Source organism: Canis lupus, chromosome 9, assembly GCF_003254725.2.
Source record: "Canis lupus dingo isolate Sandy chromosome 9, ASM325472v2, whole genome shotgun sequence".
Taxonomy (NCBI): Eukaryota; Metazoa; Chordata; class Mammalia; order Carnivora; family Canidae; genus Canis; species Canis lupus.
Genome location: NC_064251.1, coordinates 38,926,362 through 38,946,524, shown reverse-complemented (window position 1 = coordinate 38,946,524; position 20,163 = coordinate 38,926,362). Strand labels below are relative to the sequence as shown.

The 20,163-nt window shown below is 43.0% G+C and overlaps 2 protein-coding genes across 2 annotated transcripts; both read right to left on the bottom strand.

The window, feature by feature from the left end:
* Positions 1–14,500: 14,500 nt before the first annotated feature.
* LOC112655308 (regakine-1-like) lies at positions 14,501–19,961 on the bottom strand. The gene is made up of 3 exons (XM_025440348.3): positions 19,802–19,961; positions 15,276–15,396; positions 14,501–14,892 (listed from the first exon to the last, which is right to left on the bottom strand). Exons 1-3 carry the CDS (start codon positions 19,869–19,871, stop codon positions 14,799–14,801), a joined length of 285 nt encoding a protein of 94 aa, XP_025296133.1. The 5' UTR covers positions 19,872–19,961; the 3' UTR covers positions 14,501–14,798.
* Positions 18,954–19,405, bottom strand: LOC112655309 (small nuclear ribonucleoprotein G). Its single transcript, XM_025440349.3, has one exon. It carries the CDS (start codon positions 19,345–19,347, stop codon positions 19,117–19,119), a length of 231 nt encoding a protein of 76 aa, XP_025296134.1. The 5' UTR covers positions 19,348–19,405; the 3' UTR covers positions 18,954–19,116.
* Positions 19,962–20,163: the final 202 nt, after the last annotated feature.

The window sequence follows — 20,163 nt, the reverse complement described above, 5'->3', positions numbered from 1 at the left end:
TCCCAAGACACAAAAGTCCAGGGCCAGATGGCTTCCCAGGGGAATTCTATCAAACGTTTAAAGAAGAAACCATACCTATTCTACTAAAGCTGTTCGGAAAGATAGAAAGAGATGGAATACTTCCAAACTCGTTCTATGAGGCCAGCATCACCTTAATTCCAAAACCAAAGATCCCACCTAAAAAGAGAATTATAGACCAATATCCCTGATGAACACAGATGCAAAAATTCTCAACAAGATACTAGCCAATAGGATCCAACAATACATTAAGAAGATTATTCACCATGACTAAGTGGAATTTATCCCCGGGATGCAAGGCTGGTTCAACACTCATAATGTTGATCTATCAATGTGATAGATCATATCAACCAGAGAAAACACAAGAACCATAGGATCCTCTCAATAGATGTAGAGAAAGCATTTGACAAAATACAGCATCCATTCCTGATCAAAACTCTTCAGAGTATAGGGATAGAGCATTTTAAAAGCCATCTATGAAAAGCCCACAGCAAATATCATTCTCAGTGGGGAAACCCTGGGAGCCTTTCCCCTAAGATCAGCAACACGACAGGGATGTCCACTCTCACCATTGCTATTCAAATAGTACTAGAAGTCCTAGCCTCAGCAATCAGGCAACAAAAAGAAATAAAGGCATTCAAATTGGCAAAGAAGAAGTAAAACTCTCCCTCTTTGCAGATGACGTGATACTGTACATAGAAAACCCAAAAGACTCCACCCCAAGATCGCTAGAACTCATACAGCAATTCGGCAGTGTGGCAGGATACAAAATCAATGCCCAGAAATCAGTGGCATGTCGATACACTAACAATGAGACTGAAGAAAGAGAAATTAAGGAGTGAAATCCATTTACAATTGTACCCAAAAGCATAAGATACTTAGGAATAAACCTAACCAAAGAAGTAAAGAATCTATACCCTAAACACTACAGAACACTTCTGAAAGAAATTGGGGAAGACACAAAGAGATGGAAAAATATTTCATGCTCATGGATTGGAAGAATTAATACTGTGAAAATGTCAATGCTACCCAGGGCAATTTACACATTTAACGCAATCCCTATCAAAATACTATGGACTTTCTTCAGAGAGTTGGAACAAATCAACTTAAGATTTGTGTGGAATCAGAAAAGACCCCAAATAGCCAGGGGAATATTAAAAAAGAAAACCATAGCTGGGAGCATCACAATGCCAGATTTCAGGTTGTGCTACAAAGCTGTGGTCATCAAGACAATGTGGTACTGGCACAAAAACAGACACATAGATCACTGGAACAGAATAGAGAATCTGGACCCTCAACTTTATGGTCAACTAATGTTCGACAAAGCAGGAAAAACTACTCACTGGAAAAAAGACAGTCTCTTCAATAAATGGTGCTGGGAAAATTGGACAGCCACATGCAGAAGAATGAAACTAGACCACTCTCTTACACCATACACAAAGATAAACTCAAAATGGATGAAAGATCTAAATGTGAGACAAGAATCCATCAGAATCCTAGAGGAGAACACAGGCAATACCCTTTTTGAACTTGGCCACCGCAACTTCTGGCAAGATACATCCATGAAGGCAAGAGAAACAAAAGCAAAAATGAATTATTGGGACTTCATCAAGATAAGAAGCTTCTGCACAGCAAAAGAAACAGTCAACAAAACTAAAAGACAACCTGCGGAATGGGAGAAGATATTTGCAAATGACCTATCAGACAAATGGCTAGTATCCATGATCTATAAAGAACTTATTAAACTCAATAGCAAAGAAACAAACAATCCAATCATGAAACGGGCAAAACACATGAACAGAAATCTCACAGAGGAAGACATAGACATGGCCAACAAGCACATGAGAAAATGCTCTGCATCACTGGCCATCAGGGAAATACAAATCAAAACCACAATGAGATACCACCTCACACCAGTGAGAATGGTGAAAATTAACAAGACAGGAAACAACAAATGTTGGAGAGGATGTAGAGAAAGGGGAACCCTCTTGCACTGTTGGTGGCAATGTGAACTGGTGCAGCCACTCTGGAAAACTGTGTGGAGGTTCCTCAAAGAGTTAAAAATAGAACTGCCCTACGACCCAGCAATTGCACTGCTGGGGACTTACCCCAAGGACACAGATGCAGTGAAACACTGGAACACCTGCACCCCAATGTTTCTAGCAGCAATGTCCACAATAGCCAAACTGTGGAAGGAGCCTCGGTGTCCACTGACAGATGAATGGATAAAGAAGATGTGGTCTATGTATACAATGGAATATTACTCAGCCATTAGAAACGACAAATACCCACCATTTGCTTCGACGTGGATGGAACTGGAGGGTATTATGCTGAGTGAAATAAGTCAATCGGAGAAGGACAAACATTATATGGTCTCATTCATTTGGGGTATATAAAAATTAGTAAAAGGGAATAAAGGGAAAGGAGAGAAAATGAGTGAAAATATCAGTGAGGGTGGCAAATCATGACAGACACCTAACTCTGGGAAATGAACAAGGTGTAGTGGAAGGGGAGGTGTGCGGGGGTGTGGGGGTGACTGGGTGACGGGCACTGAGGGGGGCACTTGGCGGGATGAGCACTGGGTGTTATATTATACTTTGACATACGAACTCCAATAAAAAATAAATTAGAAAAAGAATCTTTTTTCTTTAAAGATTGATTTTATTTATTTATTTAGGAAATAGTTAAGCAAAACTTAGCAGAAATCCCCTGTGATCCCACAATCACATTTTTAAAAAAGATTTTATTTACTTATTTGTGAGAGACACACAGAGAGAGGCAGAGACACAGGCAGAGGGAGAAGCGGGCTCCCTGTGGGGAGCAGGATGTGAGACTCGATCCTACGACCCTGGGATCACGACCTGAACCGAAGGCAGACATTCAACCACTGAGCCACCCAGGCTCACATTTTTTTAAAAAGCTGTATTTATTTAGTTTTAGAGAGAGAGAGAGAGAGAGCACATGCATGAGCCAGGGCAGGGGCAAAGAGAGAGGGAGAGGGAAAAGCCCAAGAAGACTCCCCACTGAGTGCAGATCCCCTTACAGGACTCGATCCAGGACCCCAAGATCATAACTGGAGCCAAAATTAAAAGTCAGACGCCCAACTGACTGAGCCACCCAGATGCCCCTACAGTAATCTTTCTTGAAAGAATCAGAAATGCAAGGACAGGGGACGTCTAAGGACTGGGTGGGAAAGCCCTTTGTCCCTGACTACAAGCTTTCCACCTGCAAGGGGCGGAAGGGTGTTATTAAGGCAAGATGGAAGTGAAACTTTCTAAATTGTAGTCATTTATTTGTTACTATGTTTCGGGACTTAAGTGACTGAAGAATGGTTTGTATTATTTGAGAGGAACTAGGAAAATCATGGAGACTGTCATTTTATCCAGGAGCAGAGGACAAACCGGCCCCTAGAGTTCAAGACTGAGCAGGAGACTGCTGGGTGATTTGCTCCCCAAAGATGTCCCCATTCAAGGTATCCATGACACACAGGGGCTCTGATCTGTGGGTATCCTGGGAGTGCTCAGCAGGTGCCTCCTCGAAGGCTGCTCCTGGGCATGTGCTGGACACAGAAGCCCCTTTAAAGTTCCCTGAGACCCTTTCTTGGGGCTTACAGAGCCTCAGGCAGACCTGTTCTCCTCCTACCAAACTTTTCCTAACTGCTCCCTCCCTTCCCCCAACATTTGCCACAGTGCTTCCTGTCTTTGGACCTCTGGAGGCTCAAGGAGGAACAGAGCCAAGTCCCTGACTCATCCAGCTTCATCCCTGCCCAGGAACTGGGTTTTCTCTGACCTTTTGATAATCATGCCCTTTCAGCTAAAAGTAACCAACTTCTTGACACATAGTTGGATTATTGCTTCTGCTTTTTTGCAAAGCTGTAGAGTAAAACAGGGTGTAGAGAGGAGGCATGAAGCTGGATTTTATGATCTGGGCCTTTTCCCTTGGCAGCCAAGCAGGATTCAGGGAGAAGGACCCTGCTCTATAATAGCCGCCCTACCTGCAGCTGGAAGGAGTATGGTGACTGGACACATAGAGAAGAGTACTGCACAGTTCCTGTGGCTGGTTTAATGTTAGTTGGGGCTGGAGTTTACAAAATGTCCTCAAGTCTCTGCCGTATCAGCAGGGAGGGACAGAGGACATCATTACAACCCTTTGAGTTAGGTACGGTCACATTTTAAATTTTTTTTAAATTTTTATTTATTTATGATAGTCACAGAGAGAGAGAGAGAGAGAGGCAGAGACACAGGCAGAGGGAGAAGCAGGCTCCATGCATCGGGAGCCCGATGTGGGACTCGATCCCGGGTCTCCAGGATCGCGCCCTGGGCCAAAGGCAGGTGCCAAACCGCTGCGCCACCCAGGGATCCCCGTACGGTCACATTTTATAGGGAAGAAGACTTCAACGTTGAGAGATTAACTTGTTCTTGATCCAAAAAGGAAAAAAAAAAAGAGTAAGTGGCATAGTTAAAACAAGCCAGGATGTCTGGCTCCTCAGCTGGTTATTTGAATTTCTTCATTGACATTACTAGCTGGGTGGCATCAGGCAAGTCACTTAACCTCTCTGAATCTCAGTTTCCATGCTTATAAGTGGGATGATGATTCCTATTTTGGCAAATTGTTGAGATGATCAAAGTAAAGTAGCTTGCGCAGTGTCTTAATATGGTACATATTCACTGGAGGCTTTCTTAATACCATTACCTGGTGCATTCTCCTAAGGGCCCCACTGTGTGGTTTCCAGCAGATAGAGGAGCCTGATGTCATGGTCTCTTCTCTGGCTTTTCCCCAGTCCTTCTTGAGTGTATTCCTTTTCTCCTTGGCATAGACTCAGGGCACCATCCTTCATTCCCTATTTATCATTCTGCTCTATGTGACAGCACGAAACATTCCTGGCCAAATCACTTGACCCCTCACCAGCTTGCCCCTCTGCAGCCCTCCCAGGACCCCTGGGCTGGGAGGAATGTCAAGACTAGTACCCGAGGAGCTTTTTCCTTAGAAGTTACTAGAGGCAGGCCGGCAGGTGCTCTCCTACCACCACTGCTTTGGAGACATTAAAGCAGCTGAGGTCAGAGCACTAATAAGAAAAGTAGATACTCACTTTCTCACTTTCTCCCTCCTACCCTCCCTCCCTTCTTCTTTTCCCTCCTTGCCTCTGTTAACATCAGACGTTAACCCGGGGGACACCTGGGTGGCTCAGCGGTTGAGCGTCTGCCTTTGGCTCAGGTCATGATCCTGGGGTCCTCGGATCAAGTTCTGCATCAGGCTCCCTGCGTGGAGCCTGCTTCTCCCTCTGCCTGTGTCTCTGCCCCCCTCTCTCTCTCTGTGTCTCTCATGAATAAATAAATAAAATCTTAAAAAAAAGGTTAATGTGGAATTAATCCTGCCCCTCAGTTCATGACCCCTCACCAGCATCAGCTGATCCAGGTGACTATAGAATTTTATTTCTTTTCTTCTTTTATCTGATAAGTCTGTGTCTACTCCCCTTCCCCTATGTGATCTCACACTGATGTACTCAACATGTACCTTTGTTTATTTATTTATTTTTTTTAATTTTTTTTAAATTTTTATTTATTTATGATAGTCACACACACAGAGAGAGAGAGAGAGAGAGAGAGAGAGGGAGAGGCAGAGCCACAGGCAGAGGGAGAAGCAGGCTCCATGCACCGGGAGCCCGACGTGGGATTCGATCCCGGGTCTCCAGGATCAGGCCCTGGGCCAAAGGCAGGCGCCAAACCGCTGCGCCACCCAGGGATCCCTGTACCTTTGTTTAGATGTGTATTCTTGGGATCCCTGGGTGGCTCAGCGGTTTGGCGCCTGCCTTTGGCCCAGGGCGCGATCCTGGAGTCCTGGGATCGAGTCCTGCATCAGGCTCCTGGCATGGAGCCTGCTTCTTCCTCTACCTGTGTCTTTGCCCCTCTCTCTGTCTCTCATGAATAAATAAATAAAATCTTAAAAAAAAGATGTGTATTCTTGAACACTAAATAATAATGCTTTGTGTGTGTGATTTTACTGTACATAGATGATGAAGTGTGGTAAATTGCAATCCCTGTGTCCCCTTTTAAACAACTCAGCAGCAGCTAGATTGAAATTCAGTGCATTGATTTTTACTGCTGCCCACTTTCCTTTGGATGCGTACATTCTTCTGTTCTCCTGTGTTGTTTCTAATTTCTTACCACCTCAAATTGCATTTGATGGCCATCCTGTTACAAGTGTGCCATGGGACCTTTGGAAGAGTTTCTCAGAGGTTTAGATACAGAAATGGTCCTCTGGCCCATCTAAATCTATTAAGTGCCAATATAATTTCCAAAGTTTTCTTTTGTCCACTTTGATATTTTGTTTCAAAACTTCTCTATAGGCTGATAAAATTTCAATAAAAATATGGGAAAAATCAGCTCCCCTTTCTTACTTAATATTAAGATATCAAAAAAGTCAAGGAAAATATACCAAGCATTGCTTTATCCATGTAATTCAAGTGGATCTATTTCTAGAGGCCAAGAACATTAGTGTAAGAATTTCCAAACAGAAATCCCATTTGTTCAGATGATTGTCTCTGGTGATATTGTACTGGGGATGATGAGGCATCATCCACTGACCGATTTATTGAATCACTGATTTGTGTACTCTTAGCCATTCAGACCTTTAACAGGTAGGTACTGTGAGCCTATGATGCTGTTGATACAGTGCCCAGCAATGTGGGCTGGGGGCAGGAAAGTTGGGGTTGTTTGAAATATGTAAAAATCTTCTCCTAGATGCTTGCCTGTTTCAATACCCAAAAAGGGCCTGGTAGGACCAAGTCTCAAGGACCTGGAATTCATTCTTTTGACATGTGATCATCAAGGAAGACAACACAGTCTCTGTGGGACAATAGGAACCTAACTTTAATAGGTGCCAATTAGCCAACACAGATGGCCTAATCACAGAAAAGCACCTTTACAAATTCAGGAATAATTTGATGTGCTGGTCACATCCCAAAAAGCTACCTCCCTCTGAGATCCTTTAAGATTTTTCTTAGCTCATCCCAGCCCTTAAGAATCTTCCTGCCTTTTGTTTCAGTGGGGGGTGGGGGAGAGTTAAGCTCATTCTCTCTTCCCTACTGCAACAGTCTTGAATAAAATCTTGCCTGCTTGTTTGATTTTGTCTAGGGCCAATTTTTGCTTTGACACTGCAAATCCCAGTGATGGGGGTGGGTAGGACAAAGGCATCTGCTGATAGTTGCTTGCTGATGCATCTTCAGAACTCCCACCCATATCTCACTCCTGCTTTCCCCACCTGTCACTAAGAGCCTCCACTGCTGCTTCCTCCTGGGTGTGTCCTGGGTTCTGGCTTCTTCTGCTGTTTTATCTGTTTATAGCACTCGGTTCATTTTCCATCTTCCAGAAATTCAATGAAAACTCTAGACTATTAGTCTTTCTGCCATGAACTCCTCTTTGTTTCCTTCAAAATTATTATTTCAGTGGGGTTTGGACAGGAGGAATTCTAAAGTTAGGAGTTTTATCTGCCACTTTGAGCTAAACATGCCATTAATTTCCATCCTGGCTCCAAGTGTTCTTTCTCTTTGTAAAGAGATCTTTGAGTCCAAATTCCTGCCCAGCTAACAAGAACCTATCAAAAACATCAGAAAAAGCAAACAATTACCTATCTCTCCAAGTAATGAGATAAACTAATAGCAAAAGAAAATGACAATGTGAAATTCAGTTTGCAATGCTCTTCTCAAAAAAAAAAAAAAATCCAATGTATTAACCTCCATAAAGCAAAAAGTAGTCCAAACCCTCAATGTGATCCCAATTTGTCCTCATTTGATGAGTCACTGGTGAAGTACTAGAGCCACCTGCAGGTCATTTACCCACTTACTCATTTCTTCCTTCCTTAGTAGTTGTTGAGTAAGAGGGTGGGAAGACATTGTATAGCAAGAGACTTATGGAGGAAAAACTTATAGCAGTCCCCTAAACCCTCCTTGTCCCATGGAGAAGCATTATTGGACCAGTCACCATTGGGTGCAACATGGGGAGGGCTCCTGGAGAGATATTCTGTTGAGTTGTTTCACCTAATATAGGGAAGTTAGAAGGGGGCAGAAAGAACCAACTGGTCATGCATAGTGGGAGCCTGAACTGGTTTTGCAGGAGAGAAGAACATCTGGAGCTTAGATGCCAGTTGTTCAGGGACATTTGCATACTGGCATAGGTATTTTATCCCAGAAAATAAATATTTATCCTAGAAAGTAAATATTTTGAATGTTGTGGGCCACACAAAGCCTCTGTCACATCTGTCCGGCTCTGTACTTGTACAGCAAAAGCAGCCATGAACAATATGTAAATATATGGGCATGACTGTGTTCCAATAGAACTTCATTTGCAAAAACAGATGGCAGGCTGGATTTGGCTCCTAACCCGTAACCTAGAATTCTGGTATAATCTAGCTAATTCTTTAGAGTAAAGGTGAGGGTGGAGAGATGCTTCCTAGGCCATCAGCAAAGGGTTTGCCACTCCTAATTCACCTATCCAATACTACTTGGTCTCATGGAACCAACAGTCTTGTGATGGAGAGAAACATTAAGGAAATAATCATGTATAATAAATATATAATTAAAAAGTATGATAAGAGGGACGCCTGGGTGGCTCAACGATTGAGCAACTGCCGTTGACTTAGGGCTTGATCCTGGGGTCCAGGATTGAGTCCCATATTGGGTTCCTGCAGAGAGCCTGCATCTCTGCCTCTTTCTCTCTCTCTCATGAATGAATAAATAAAATCTTTTAAAAAAGAATATGATAAGAGCTGTGAAGGATTAGTTATAGGGTTTTATGAAACAGTATCATTGGAGACCAAACTTATACTCCAGGTTAATGCAAGTCCACTCTAAGGAAAGATTGGTTAACTGAGACCTAAAGGATGAGTAGGAGCTGGCCAGCTAAGGGTGGATGGAATGAAAACCTTAGGAGAGGGAATGAATAACATATGCAAAATCCCTGGGACAAAAATGAGGATAGAGCATTTGAGGTAACAAAAGAAAATCAGTGTAGCTGGAGCACTGAGACAAGGTAGAAAGTGGCTTAGGGGCAGCCCAGGTGGCTCAGCGGTTTAGCGCCGCCTTCAGCCCAGGGCCTGATCTTGGAGACCCGGGATTGAGTCCCACATTAGGCTCCCTGCATGGAGCCTGCTTCTCCCTCTGCCTGCGTCTCTGCTTCTCATTCTCTCTCTCTCTGTCTCTCATGAATAAATAAATAAAATATTTTTTAAAAAAAGATAGTGGCTCTTAAAAAAAAAAAAGATAGTGGCTCAGGATGGGTCTCAGGAGAAAGGCAGGGGCCCTATTATGGGGACACCTGGCAGGACATGTAAGTATATTGGATTTTTTTTTTTTCTGTTTTTTGTTTTTTTTTTAGTATATTGGATTTTATTCTAGTTATAATGGTAAGTTCTTAGAGGGTTTTCAGGTGGCTGCAGTGGAGAATGGAGAGGATGGGGGAAGAATGGAAGTGGGGAGTCCAAGGGGAGCATATTGTGTTCATCAGGGCAAGAGATAAGATGACTTCTGTTGGTGTGAGTTGGTTCATGTCTGCAGGTGGAGTTCTGTGTTGGAAGCTGTTTGAGGTTCCTTTGATATTTATGTGTTTATTTTTAAGTTTATTTTAGAGCATGCATGATTGTGAGTGGGGCAAGGGGCAGGGGGAGTGAGAGAAGGAGAGAATCTCTAGTAGACTTCATGCTGAGCTCAGAACCTCACCCAGGGCTTGATCCCGCAATCTTGATATCATGACCTGAGCCAAAATCAAGAGTCAGAGTCACCAACTGAGCTTCTTAGGAGCCCCTCCTTTGATTTTTAAATAGATATTAGTTCAGTAGAACAACAAATTAAAAAATTAGTTTCCCATCAGCCATTTGCTTCACTCATCCTACTTATAAAGTTAGCAAAATTTAAGAGGCCCTTGCATAATGCTTAATGAAGTGGAATAGACTGCCCTTAAACAATCGATCTCATTTACCAACTTTGTTGATGAAATATTTGTAGACAATTTAAGCTGCTCTTAATATATTGAACTTTTTAAAGTACTCTACATGCCTGATCTAACACTCAGAACCTTCTGAAGTACTTCACTCCTGTAAAAATAACAAATTAAGCCTATAGATAAGGAAAATAAAGTGTGTTAAACATTCCAATATTCTCCACTAACTTAGGCAAATTCTCTTTTATCTCTCAACTCAGAATCACAAGTACAAAATAAGTGATTTAATTACACACTTTATTTTGCAGTCACAAGGATAATCTGTCATGGACTCTAATTCACTCTATTAAAAATATAAACACTTGAATTTCCATATAATATAGGTGATTCCAATGATTACAAACACATTCTTAATCTTTGTAGTATTGAGTTTACAGCTTCCTATCTATGTTTGATTTTAACCATTCTGTGGCTTACCCACTAGGGTACAGTGTTATTATCTTAAACATATTGAGATTAATAGATCAGTTTTTTATGGTATTCACCAAATCACCATCCCAGCAGCAGGGAGTTTGCTTATTGGCCAAAAAAGACTTGAGACCTGGGCCTGCACACTATAAGGATGATTCCACTCCACCATGACTGGGTATGTAGAACTCTATACAATAGGAGGGTTGGAGTCCACTTTATTTTTTTTTAAACTATTTATTTATTTATTTGAGAGAGAAAGGGCACAGAAGGAGAGGGAGAAAAAGACTCCCTGCCGAGCAGAGAGACCAATGCAGGACTCCATTCCAGGACCCTGACATCAAAAACTGAGCCAAAGGCAGATGCTTCACGACTCAGCCATTCAGGTTCCCCTGAGATTTAGACATTCTTGAATATATGAAGGATAAGTATACTTGAGGAGGATCCATAAATCACTGCTCAAATGTGAATGGTGAAAATTTTCTTGCTAGCTTCCCCCAAAGTGTCCTGAGGCCTCTTGAAAGAGTAACTTTGCTTTGGGGAAAGGGAAATATTCATATGCAGGAACACTACTGAACTGAATTATTCAGTTGATTCAATGCAATCAAGATTTGTCTCTCAAAAAGTCCACTTCCTTTAAAATGGATTGGTGGCTTCTAGGTTCTAATTTTATCCTCAAATGATTCTTTTGCGTTACTTGTGTAGACAGAAGCCAGCACCTTTACTGAGAGTATAGCAAACATTCCTCATGGCCAAGCTAGATTTTGTAATTTCTTTCATTCGTTAGGACATTTATGACCATCCTCTCTGCCTCTGAAGATGCTTCAAAACCTGTGATCTGTGTGGATAGAATTTTGTATCCTTGTATCCCCTGCTAAGGTTATGGCTGACTTTCTTCAGCAACTTTATAGTTGAATTCTGAATTTTCTTTCTTTCTTTTTTTAATTCTGAATTTTCATGATCATCCTGACCGGGCACCATTCTCAGATGCGTGATTGGATTCTATATACCTGCCAAATCCTCATCTGCTTCTGAGACACATCATGAGGTCTTGTGGATAAGGGCTTGGATTAGGGTGGTGGTGGAGGAGCTAAAGTAGATGGATTTGAGAGGGATTTTGGCAGAATGAAGGAATTTATTAATGGATTGGATGGGGGCAGGTATGAGGGTGAGTTGTTTTAAGGATGACTTCCTGTTTTCAGCTTAAGTAGTTTGGAGAATGGAGATTCTATTTCCTGAGGAGGGAAGCTTGAAGAAGAAGCACATCCCATGGCAGTTATAGTTCCAATTCACAGGACACTCAGTATCCATCTCAGCTCCCTGCAGGGGCAAGCATCCCAGATAACTAAGGAGAATGGCATCTGAATGGCAGAATGAATTGTCATTGTTCTCTACTTTCTGGAACCTCTTCTGTGAAGGTCATCAGTGGTTATCCTCCAGCTGGGAAGAAGTGCTTTTCAAGATGGGGGAGTTCCAAAAATTCCCTCCTGGAGGCCATATCCTCTTTAGGCTTGTTTATGAGCCTAAATGACCCCATCCATCCATCCATCCATCCATCCACCCACCCATCATTCCATCCATTCAACAGTGCCTACGCTTACCAGGTCCTCTCTAGGCACTGAGAGTAGAGCAGTGAATAAATATTTTAAAAATTCTGCCTTCATGAAGCTTACGTTCTAATTATAAGAAAACAGATAAACAACAACAAAAAACCCAAACAAAATAAACAAACAAAAGTATATAGTATAATGCAAGCTGGTAAGTACTATGGAAGTAGTGACAAGTGGGGAAGGAGGATAAGGAATTGTGTGTGTGTGTAGAAATATTATAGGATGTTCAAGGAAGGCTTTCCTGATAAGGTGGTATTTGAGCATGACTTAAAGGAAGCTTACCAGATGGAGGAGAAGGATGCTAGCAGAGGAAAAGGCATTAAACCCTGGAGCTGGATCCTGCCTGTTGTGTTTGGGGAACCACATGAAAGGTGTTGAAGCGGAGTGGAGGAAGCTAGGAAAAAGTAGGAGCTGAGGTCAAGTGGTGTGGGGGCTGGTGGGCAAATCATGCAGGATCTTTTAGGTATTGTAAAGACTTTGACTCTGGAGTGGGAAACCATGGGGGGTGGTTTGAGCAGGAGAATGGAGTGATCTGACATATGTTTGAAAGGATCATTGAGTGTTCTGTTGAGATTACAAGCATGGAGACTCTTAAGAGGCTACTCTGGTCATCTTGGTGAAAGACAGTGAGTGGTGGAGTAACAGCAGAGATGGCAGCAAGTGCTCAGGTTTTGGATGTATGAAGAACAAGATACATGAGGTAGGAAAGAAAGAGCAGAATCACAGATGACCATTGGATTTTGTTAAGAACCATTGGAAGGATCTTGCTACCATTTACTGAGGATGGGGATGGAAAGACAAAGAAGGAGCAAATTTGGGGACATTCAGGAGTTCAGTTTGGAGGACCTAATTTTGAGAAGCTATTAGACTCCTAAGTGGAGATGCTTGGGCTAGAGGAGTATAAATTTGGAACCTGTCAGCATATAGGGGAGTATGGAAGTTATAAGTCTGGCTGAGATCACCTAAAGAGAGGGATGGATCAAGAAGAATTAGGAAGACTGTGCTCGAAATGGACTTTATAGTAAAACAGGAGTAATGAGCTTGACACCACAGGGAAGTGGGGATGGTTAAATGATGTTGTGTATGTAGAGCACTTTGTACAGTTCTTGACACATAGTAGGTGCTTCTCTAAGCTCCTTCCTTCCCTCCTGTAGGCATACAGGAGGTTCATTTTGGTTCATTTTGCTGGGGGTCAGATGGCTGTGCTTACCTATAGGGCTATGAGTCCCATACCTTTGCATCTCCGCTGCTCAACCTCCATCTGCAGCCTATTTGACTGATGTGGTCCTCCAACATCAGGGCATCACTGGCCCTCTACCCCTGCACTCCTTCCCAACCTTCCCAACCTTCCCAAAGACCCCAGGTCCTCTGTACCTCCTCACCGATTTTTGTCCCTTTGACTTTGAGATTTGAACTCCCTCAAAGTTTTGACCACATTTTAGTGTGAATGGAGGTGTGAAGAACTGTTTTCCAGATGGGATTTGAGTGAGAGTAAGCCCAGGCACATTAGGGCTCTAGGGATTGGAATTTGGAAGAGCGAGGAGTAGTAAAGTGAGGAAATGGGACTTGATGGGGGAATGTGAAGACACATAAGATAGACTGTTGATTTCCTAACTTCGCCCCTGACAGTAGATGGCCCTCCATACCCTACCACCAAACCCACAGATGTAGAGAGATCGCTGACCTATGGTGTCAAGTAGGATCCTTCTTTCACAGGAGTTTAGGATTGAGGCAGCAAGCTGTAGTATGTCTTCCCCAAAACTTGAGTTTTGGGGCATGGGTTGAACAACATCAGTGTCCCTGAGCCCCTTCTCTGGTTGGTGTCTGGTGAAGCATGGCCAGATTGGCATCACCCTCAGCATCCCCCAGAGCAGAGCTGAGTACCTCCCACCCTACCTCCTGTTTCCTCCTTGTGCCCCACGGAGGACTGGCTCTGTCTTTAACTGGGGTGGTGGTGGGGGCATGCTCAAATGTCCAAAGTCACTTCCACACCAGGCATCAGGGATGAGGGTCAAGGGAACACTGAAGAGACTGCAGGACCTCAGGGTTTGGGCTGAGTGAGTTTGAGTACAGAGAACAGGTGTTACTTAAACTAGGTATTGAGGGGATAGAGAAGTAAATGTTTAGATGACAGAGGTTTGGAGAAGAGCTTTCAAGGAAGGATGAACTGCATCTTTCCCAGCCTGGGTGATGGGAATGATGAGGTGTGTTATGTGTGCACCTCAACTCTGTACTTTACAAGCAAACAAACTGTTTGTCTATATTTTTATGTATGTAAGGCCCCGAACTAGGGATCACTTGTCATCAGTACTCCTGATTCTAACTCTGCTCCCATCATCCCATTATTTAAATTATTTTGTTCATATGGAAGAGTCTAGAACAGCACCTGATACATAGTAAATATTGTAGAAGTGTCTGTAAAATAAAAGAAATAACCAGCTGTCTGCGAGAGAACCAATTCAAACCACCAGGTTTCCTTTCTGTGGCATGGCTTTATTTCAACAACTGGCTGCCTGCAAAGGGAAGACAGATGCTGTCTGGGGGCCACAGACACCTGAGTGTCCTCAGGTCCCAGAGGGAAGTGTCAAAGCAAAGCTTCAGGAAAGGGCAAAATTCGTCAGAGAATGGGAGCACAGAAAACATGAAAGAGCTTCAGGTTGGGGCAGGATAACTCCCAGAGACATTCTGGGGCTGAGAGAGTTGGGGAGGAAAGGGGCTCTGTGGCCTCTTCTCAAGCTCCCTCAGCCATGCTGGCCCCACTGCTTCCAGATCACTTTGGCAGAGAGTCTAGGTGTCTGATGTACTCCTGCACCCAGGCAACATTGGGGTTGGCACAGATCTGTCTGCCCTTATGGGTAAGGAAACTGTGGATCAAGAAGGAGAAAGGAGAAACTGAGTCAGCAGGCAGAGAGGAGCCCATTCTCCACCCAGCTTGAGCTTTCCCACCTCCCTCTCTGCTGGATGTTGGCCACTCACAGAAAGAAGGACACTCCCACTCTCTGTTGCCGCCCCCCCTCCAGCCTCCCAGCCCAGAGACTCAGTGAAGACCCCACTACCAGCTCTCATGTCCCCCCTGGCGGCCAGGCTCATGCTGGATAGTCCCCAGGCTGCGGCTCAGCTGTTTCTTCCTCTGTTCCTCCCACTTCTTACATACTCCCATCCCTATTTCTCTCCCTATTTCTCTCTCCCAGGCCCTACTGGTTCTCACATTTGCACCCCCTTCCACCGTCAGCGTGGCCCAACTTACATGATCCCTGGGGTGAGGCAATGGTCACCGGTTCTCTGATAACCTTCCACAAACCGGAGTGAGACTCTCCGTGAGATGAAGGTCAAACAGCATGGACTGATTGTTAATTCATTAACTAGTTCTGCAAGGAAGAGGGCCATGTGATGCTGAAAGCTTCTCCACAAGGAAGCATAGACCTGTATCTCTATCAGCCAGAGTATCAGAGGAGGAAACCAGAGAACCTTGGAAGGAGTAAGGCCTGGCCTCTCCCTGGCAGCAATTCCTCCTCCCCCTTTTAAATTCTCCTCCTCTAGGGGTGCCTGGCTGGCTTGGTCAGTAGGGCATGTGACTCTTGATCTCAGGGTAGTGAATTAGGGCCCCATGTTGGGTGTAGAGATTACTTAAAAAAAGAATAAAACCTCTCTTCCTTCCTCACTGCTGGCTCTTCCTGACTTCTCTCTGACCTTTCCCCCAGGGTGGGATGTGACTCTGGTTGAAGTGTTTCAAATTTCTGACAGTCTTCAGGATTTGGGAATAAGAAATCAGAATTCCTGGCAATTCTTAACTCATAAATTATTCAAGTTTTCTTTCTTTTAAAATCGAGATATAATTGACAATATAATATTGTATTTGTTTTAGGTGTACTGTTTATTTTCTATAACGTTTTCATGTTTCTAAATAATAATGCATGACCATATTCTAAGCAATGAATCACTTTTCTGTGATATGGTTCTACTGAAAGTTTTATAGATTTTCTGTAAAAAAAAAAAAAAGGTAATGAATGGTGTCTCTAAGGGTTATGACAAGATTATATGTTCAGAGATGCCTGGGTGGCTCAGTGGTTGAGCATCTGCCTTTGGCTCAGGGTATGATCCCAGGATTCCGGGATCCAGGATGGAGTCCCACTTCAGCCTCCTTCTGCGGAGCCTATTTCTCCCTCTACCTAGGTCTCTGGCTCTCTCTCTCTGTCTCTCACGAATAAATATGTAAAATCTTTAAAAAAGATTATATATTCAATAACATGTGGAATGTTCTCTGGCAGATACAGCCAATAACAGAAAATATGGCAAAAGGGAAATGACACAAAATAAATGGCCAAGAAAAAAATTATTTAAAAACTGAAAAAATACTATAGATGTTTAATATTTAAGATATTTAAAAGTGATCAAAAATGAATTTTTAAAAAACAGAAAGCATTAATTACCCATTTGTAGTCTTTGTTATTGTGTTATAACAAATATTGCAAATGTAGAAACACTTTTTTCCATTTTGCATTCTGTTGGTCAAATTGTTCAAAATATGTCCAAGTTCATCTTTAAGTTGGGTGTTAGAGTCTATAATCCTTCATACAAGCTCATTTTCTTTTTTAACAATGGGCATATCTTGTCTTCTTGTACTGACTTGGTTTTTTTTAATTCAAGTTAATATTGCTTTTGCCAATTTAGATTTTATGTACGAATTAGCAAATGTTTCTGGTTCCACATCCCAGCAGCCAATGACATGTACATGTCTGACATTTACATGTTCTTCTGCCAAAGCATTTATAAGGAACTAGAACCTATAACAATTATTCAAACATTGGGTAATGTCAATGAGTATTATTGTTCAAATAACAGAATATTCACATCTCCTAGCAGGAATCACAGTTAAAATTGCCCATTTAAGGATGTATTTTGCTTTTAAAACTTGTTTCTTGAACTACCGCTCATATGATTTGTGTTAAGTGTACTTGCAACATGGCTATAACTCTGAGCTGTCAGGTTGTCTCCGAGCATGTCTCCCCACATGCTTCTGTCCTGGTTTTCCAAAATACTGATCTTACCTTTAAATTCCAACTGTCCTGTGTTTCCTGCTTTTGCTCTATGTGTCAGTGGATTCCTTTATTTATTTTTTGAAGATTTTATTTATTCATGAGAGACAGAGAGAGAGAGAGAAAGAAAGAGAGAGACAGAGACAGAGACAGAAGCAGGCTCCATGCAGAGTGCCCGATGTGGGACTCTATCCCGGGACTCCAGGATCGTGCCCTGGGCTGAAGGCAGATGCTAAACCACTGAGCCACCTAGGGATCCCCAATGTGGATTCCTTTAAATCAGTAACACCTTCATAGTGATTGTTAAGCTTTAATTCTTGCAAGAGAATTCTACTTTTCCACATTTTCCCAATTTTTCAAATGAGTTTTCTTAGGGCTTGGGCTTTGGAAAAATATAATTTCATGCTTCTCAGACATGCTGAGAAGGAGTTGCCATGTGGAATTGCCAGTGGATGCCCAGGATGGGCTACAGGAGGGCAGGACTGGTCCACTCCATAGGAGAGGGTCCTCCTTCAAGGTCTTGTGATGCTATAAGGAACAGAGCCTTGACTATATTCAGGAAAGCTACATTTGTCCTTGTTTCTGTTCCTGAAAGCTATGTGACTACAGATAGGACACCCACCCTTTCTGAACCTGTGTCCTTAAAACAGCAAATATCAAGGGGGCAAGTACTGTGTATTGATTTATACATTGATGATTGTTAAAATCAGGGCCTCATTACCCATGCGTAACAGATAAAGAGCCTGAGGTTCAGGAGGTCTGAAAGAGACAAGGAAGGTTCACAAACTGCCTGGTGTTATAGAGCTTCTAGACTGAGGCTCCCTGGGAGCAGAGACAGTATCTGTAGTCCAGCACATTTACAGAAAGGGTGGCAAGAGTAGGCTTTTAGAATATTTTTGTTGAATGAATGAATGAACGAATGAATTCAACTTAGATCTACATCTCCTTGATTGTAAAGCCAGCTATTTCTCCATTTTGTGTCGCTGCTCTCTGAAGAATTAAAAAGAAGCGCTATTCACTGAGTCTTGGCCATAGGCCTGATGTGTGGCTTAGTTTCAGATGTGGCTTATCTTCATTCCTCACAACAACCTTTTTGAGAAAGTATCACTCATCCCATCTGTAGATGAGAAGGCCTACGATGATAACGGGAATTACAGGAAAGCATTACGGAGCTCTAGAGCTAGCTGTTGTCAAAATTCCTGAAAAACTGGCCATCATTTCTAGGGCTATCAGGGATGCAAATCATAGTCCTAAGACTGAGTGTATCTCTGTCTTTGAGTTTGGTTGAACTTAATCTCCAGAGAGCAGTTTCCTGGGGAATCTCCCCCCAGAGTCCCGCTGTTCCATCTTCTCCCCTGCAGAGAGGCAACCATGTCTGTTTAGGGTGGAAAGCGCAGTGAGCTGGACACCTGGAGTCTAGCTGTGCCTTTTTCAATCACTTGATGCTACTGCTCAGAGTATCGCACAAATATTTATTAAGAGCTTACTATATGCCAGGAGCAGCTCTATGCCATAGACACACTAGACAAATTTTAAAGGAAGAGGGGGAAGGCTGATATGGGAGTCTCAGGCTCAACCCCAAAGGCCAGGCAGACAGCAGGTGCACATGGTGCTGTCAGTGGGGGCTTCTAAGACCTGGAAGTGCACCCCCGTCTAAAGGGATGGCACCCACCACATCAGTCCCAGTGAAAGCTTGTGGAAACTCAGGCTCATGTCTGCTTGGTCTTCCATATTTGCAAAAGAAACAAATACAGATTTTTATTTTTTTTTATTTTTTTAATTTTTTTTATTTTTTATTTTTTTTCAGTCTCAACCAGGAACAGTTCATGTTAGAAAAAATTAGAATAAGAATACTCAATTTTCTACATTCAGAATGTCTGAGAAAGCAATTTTGACTATTATAAAAGTTTATTTAACAAAAAAGTTCAATATGAAAATGCGGGTGACCTGATTTTTTTTTTTTTTTTTGATTTTTATATTGTAGTAAAACAGGTACTATGGACAGGGGACATGTGGAAGCAGTTTTCTTCTTCTGATGAACACACCCATTGTTTATACTCGTTCTAAGGCTTCTAACATGATGATGCTATTTCCTCGTATTACCACCATTCCAATATTGTTCTGTTGCCCGCTAGTTGCCATCTCCACACATTCATCTATCACAAGATTCATGAATGGATCGAACCCTCGCAATATTCCTTGGACATGTCTGCCACCATTTAATTTCAATGATAATTTCTTGTCCATAAATTTTTTCAGCTCGGGAGGGTGAGCCTTGCTCATGGCGCCGACTCGGCGAGCTCGCAGAGGCCTCCCCAAATACAGATTTTTAAATGTTGGTGACCAATCAGCATGTTGTAAAACCCTATCTAAGCGATGAAGACAGTTTGATCCTTTTCAGGTTCCTCTGTCCCAGCCTACGCTTATGCGTGGGCTCCCGTGTATCTGCAATAGGGAGCTTCTGCTTATGCGTGGGCTCCCGTGTATCTGCAATAGGGCGCTTCTTTCTGCTGAATCCCCAGGGCCAGGGGGGCTGTATTCAGAGGTAGGTTTTCCTTTCCCCAGAGGAGGCAGAAACGAGTCCCAACAGGAATGGGGAGAGACCCTTGGTAAAGATACTGTTTTGCAGGGACCCGCAGGTAGCCTATTCTGGACCACCCCTATCTCCTTCCCATAGCCCCCTGCCTCCAGTCACTGTGCTATCTCTATTCAGAGGAATAAGAGTAACAGGTCTCACCTTCATTGGCCTCAGAGTGGAGGGCAGCAAGAATGAGGAGGAAGATCAGGGCAATGAGGCTGACCTTCATCCTTCTGGGGGCTGACCGGCTGTAGGAGCAAGATGGGGCTGAAGACTCCTGGGTTCTCTGACTCTTTGAAATCTGGGCTCTGACCCCTTCTTTATAAGAGATTGCTGGTGAGGAAGTCACGAGATAGAACAACCCAAGATTGCATGACAGTTTTGTTTCTTTGGAATTGTGACTGATGATATATCTAAAATATGAGAGCTGAGTCAATGTATTCAAAGAGAATTAGAAAGTAGTGAATAATCCCAGAATTCACATTTGGCTTGCATTTTAAGGGTAGTGGTGGGGGAGGCCC

What these genes read in the sequence shown, in the direction of transcription:
- LOC112655309 (XM_025440349.3), bottom strand. Translation starts at nt 19,347, where the DNA reads ATGAGCAAGGCTCACCCTCCCGAGCTGAAAAAATTTATGGACAAGAAA.
- LOC112655308 (XM_025440348.3), bottom strand. Translation starts at nt 19,871, where the DNA reads ATGAAGGTCAGCCTCATTGCCCTGATCTTCCTCCTCATTCTTGCTGCC. An exon ending in CCACTCTGAGGCCAATGAAG is followed by an intron (nt 15,397 to 19,801) that starts GTGAGACCTGTT and finishes TCTTCCTTGCAG; the next exon opens with AACTAGTTAATGAATTAACA. An exon ending in TGCCTCACCCCAGGGATCAT is followed by an intron (nt 14,893 to 15,275) that starts GTAAGTTGGGCC and finishes CTTGATCCACAG; the next exon opens with TTTCCTTACCCATAAGGGCA.